Below are 2,850 nucleotides of genomic sequence, written 5' to 3' on the forward strand. Positions count from 1 at the left end.
CCTGGCAAAGCCATTCACAAAACATATTTGACAGTTGGGGCCTCATTCTAAAATCACCAGATACCAAATGTACGACAGTTTTTTCCTGCTGCCACCACTAAATATAAATGTTTATACCTTAAGTAATGTAGTCACGGAGGGTATGTACATTTTTCACACTACATTCATATTTTTATTACACTTTCACATTGAAATAATATTTTATGGCAAACTATTACAGGGGGACACTGGCGAGATAGACAATACCAGAAACACATCGGGTCAGGTGGGGTTTTATTGTTATTCCTCTATATATGTAGGAAAGTAATGCCATTTCTCCAGGACCACTGGTGCAACACATAGCAGTACATAAGACTACATAAAGTGCAAATACCCAACAGTGCGAGACAAGTGCAGGACAATAAATACACTGAACAATACATACACAGGACAATAAATACACTGAACAATAAATACACAGGACAATGAACACATGGGACAACAGAGCAGGGTTGCATGGGAAAAAACTAAAAATCCTACAGTCCTGGATTTATTGGAGGATCATCTCTGAATCTTCTCACAATGTAAATGTCAGTCCGATGACTCCTACAGCGATGATCAATCCTAGTAGAACAGGCCGCACTGTAACTTCAGCGCTGTTGGTGGTTGTTAACTCTTGTAGCCCTGGTGAAAACATCATAACTTTTTAAATAAAAGGACGTTTTCAAAGCTGTAGATGAGAAACTGTGCAGCTGTGAACACTAAGAGGAATTTATGTGTCGGTTTGGTCTTTTCACGCTACCTGACATCACGGAGACTGACTATACAGTACATCAGTACAAACAGTACAAAGTGGGACTGCATTTTCCAATAAAAACTCAAACTAGACTGGAATGTTCCCTCAGCTCACAGGAAGTATCAACGAAACCATTAGCTTTCAGTTTTCGAGGTTTTTAAGGAAGATCAGAATAAGGGATAAACTTACCTTCTACCTTCAGTAAAACAGCTCGTGGTTCTCCGTCCTGAGATTCATCATGGATCAGACACTGATATACTCCTGCATCAGACAGGCGAACTGAACCGATGTGAAGAGAGAGATCACCGTCTAGAAAGCCTTCTACTGACATCATAAGTCTGCTTTCTGATGCTTCATCGGTAGTCACTGATCTGGTTGCATGAGTGTACAGCAGAACCTTTTGTCCATCTTTCTTCCATTTGACGTCTTTAACATCTTGTCGAGTGTCTCCGTAGCACGGGAGGATGACGTTCTCCCCCTCGAAAGCCTTTACGCCCGTCGGAACTGTCGGGCAAAAACAAACCGTGTTCTTCGTTTTAGCTTCACTACCGCGCTTTCCTGTAAGAGCTACACCTGGTCCAGTGGCTGGTCAGACTTTACTACTGACACGTTAAGAGTGACATCATTTCCTGCTCATGACAGCAAGCACACTTACCAATAACTTTCAGTTTGACTTCAGTAACTGATTCTCCATTACAGCTGCACCTGTAGGAGCCGGCATCATTGTAGGCGACTGAACTGATCTTCAGGGAGAAGTCTCCTCTGCTCTGATCTCCTGGTACTGCAAATCTTTTCTGATAACGCTGTTCACTGCGACACATCCGGCTTTCAGCAATCACGGCGTTGCCGGGAATGAAGCGGGTCCACCGACCCACCGGACAAGGTCCAGAGCAGGTACACGGGAAGGTGACGGGTTCATTCACTATGATTTCTCTGACGATAAAGGCGTGGCACTGCAGCAGCAACAGGTACACTAATAGATCGGACAGCAAGTTACAATAGACATTTCAACATCAGACACAATCAAGTCAGAAGAATTTCCTGTCTATCACTGATAGCTGTTTTAGTTCACTCTTTCGGAAATCATCTGGACACAGCATGGAAAAGGCTTTCAATCTTTTTCCTCCATGAGCCCCAGCCATCAACACCCCGGGCGAAAAATGAATAAATCAATCTGATTTTTGCCTGTTATTAACTGTAAAATAATACAGCAGCATGGTGGTTATAACAAACAATAACCACCATGCTGCTGAGCGCACTCACGCTTGAGCGCACTCTCGCATGAGCGCACTCACTAGCGTATTCTTGCTCCCGTCCCCATCCCCCCCGGGTCCGTTATACAGAATGAAAAACAGTAAATGGTAAAATGGCGCAGTTATATAGCGCTTTTATCCAAAGCGCTTTACACACTGTGTCTCATTCACCCATTCACACACACACACACTCACACACCAATGGTAGCAGAGCTGCCATGCAAGGTGCTAGCTTACCATCGGGAGCAACTTGGGGTTCAGTGTCTTGCCCAAGGATACTTCGACATGTGACTCCACATGAAGAATGCCGGGAACCGCCAACCCTACGACTAGTGGACAACCCGCTCTACCAACTGAGCCACAGCCGCCCCGTGTAAAACAGTAATACTTACCAGACATTAAAACCGACTTCATTCTTTTTCCTCCTCAAAATTACACACCTACAATACACATCATCTCAACAGGTATTTAACATGCGGTGAGGAAGGACAACAAACAACAGTCTTCATTACTTATTATTACTTACTTATTACTTATTGTTAATAATAATAATACTTATTACTAACAAAACAATTCAGCAAAAAAATAAATGAATGAACTTACCGATGCAGCTGCAAAACTTTTCTCAAAGTCCGACTGAAGACTTAAACTCCAATCCAGTTTTATTTGTATAACGCTTTTAACAGTGGACGGTGTCCCAGAGCAGCTTTACAGAAATATATCAATTCAGGATATCCATGAGCAGACAGAGGCGACGGTGGTGAGAGAAATAAATTCCCTCTGACACTAACGCGCTTTTAAAGCAGAACATAGGCACAGAGT

General features: G+C 43.0%; 1 protein-coding gene across 2 annotated transcripts; it reads right to left on the reverse strand.

Moving 5' to 3' along the window:
- Positions 1 to 256: 256 nt before the first annotated feature.
- LOC128634631 (protein turtle) lies at positions 257 to 2,850 on the reverse strand. Of its 2 annotated transcripts, XM_053685337.1 has the most exons (5): positions 2,632 to 2,850; positions 2,421 to 2,468; positions 1,431 to 1,748; positions 965 to 1,279; positions 257 to 663 (listed from the first exon to the last, which is right to left on the reverse strand). In XM_053685337.1, exons 2-5 carry the CDS (start codon positions 2,440 to 2,442, stop codon positions 557 to 559), a joined length of 762 nt encoding a protein of 253 aa, XP_053541312.1. In that variant the 5' UTR covers positions 2,443 to 2,468; positions 2,632 to 2,850; the 3' UTR covers positions 257 to 556. The 2 variants fall into 2 exon arrangements, with proteins under 2 accessions (XP_053541312.1, XP_053541313.1); XM_053685338.1 differs by having other exon boundaries at positions 2,421 to 2,850.

The sequence above is a fragment of the Ictalurus punctatus genome, chromosome 13 (assembly GCF_001660625.3).
Source record: "Ictalurus punctatus breed USDA103 chromosome 13, Coco_2.0, whole genome shotgun sequence".
Taxonomy (NCBI): Eukaryota; Metazoa; Chordata; class Actinopteri; order Siluriformes; family Ictaluridae; genus Ictalurus; species Ictalurus punctatus.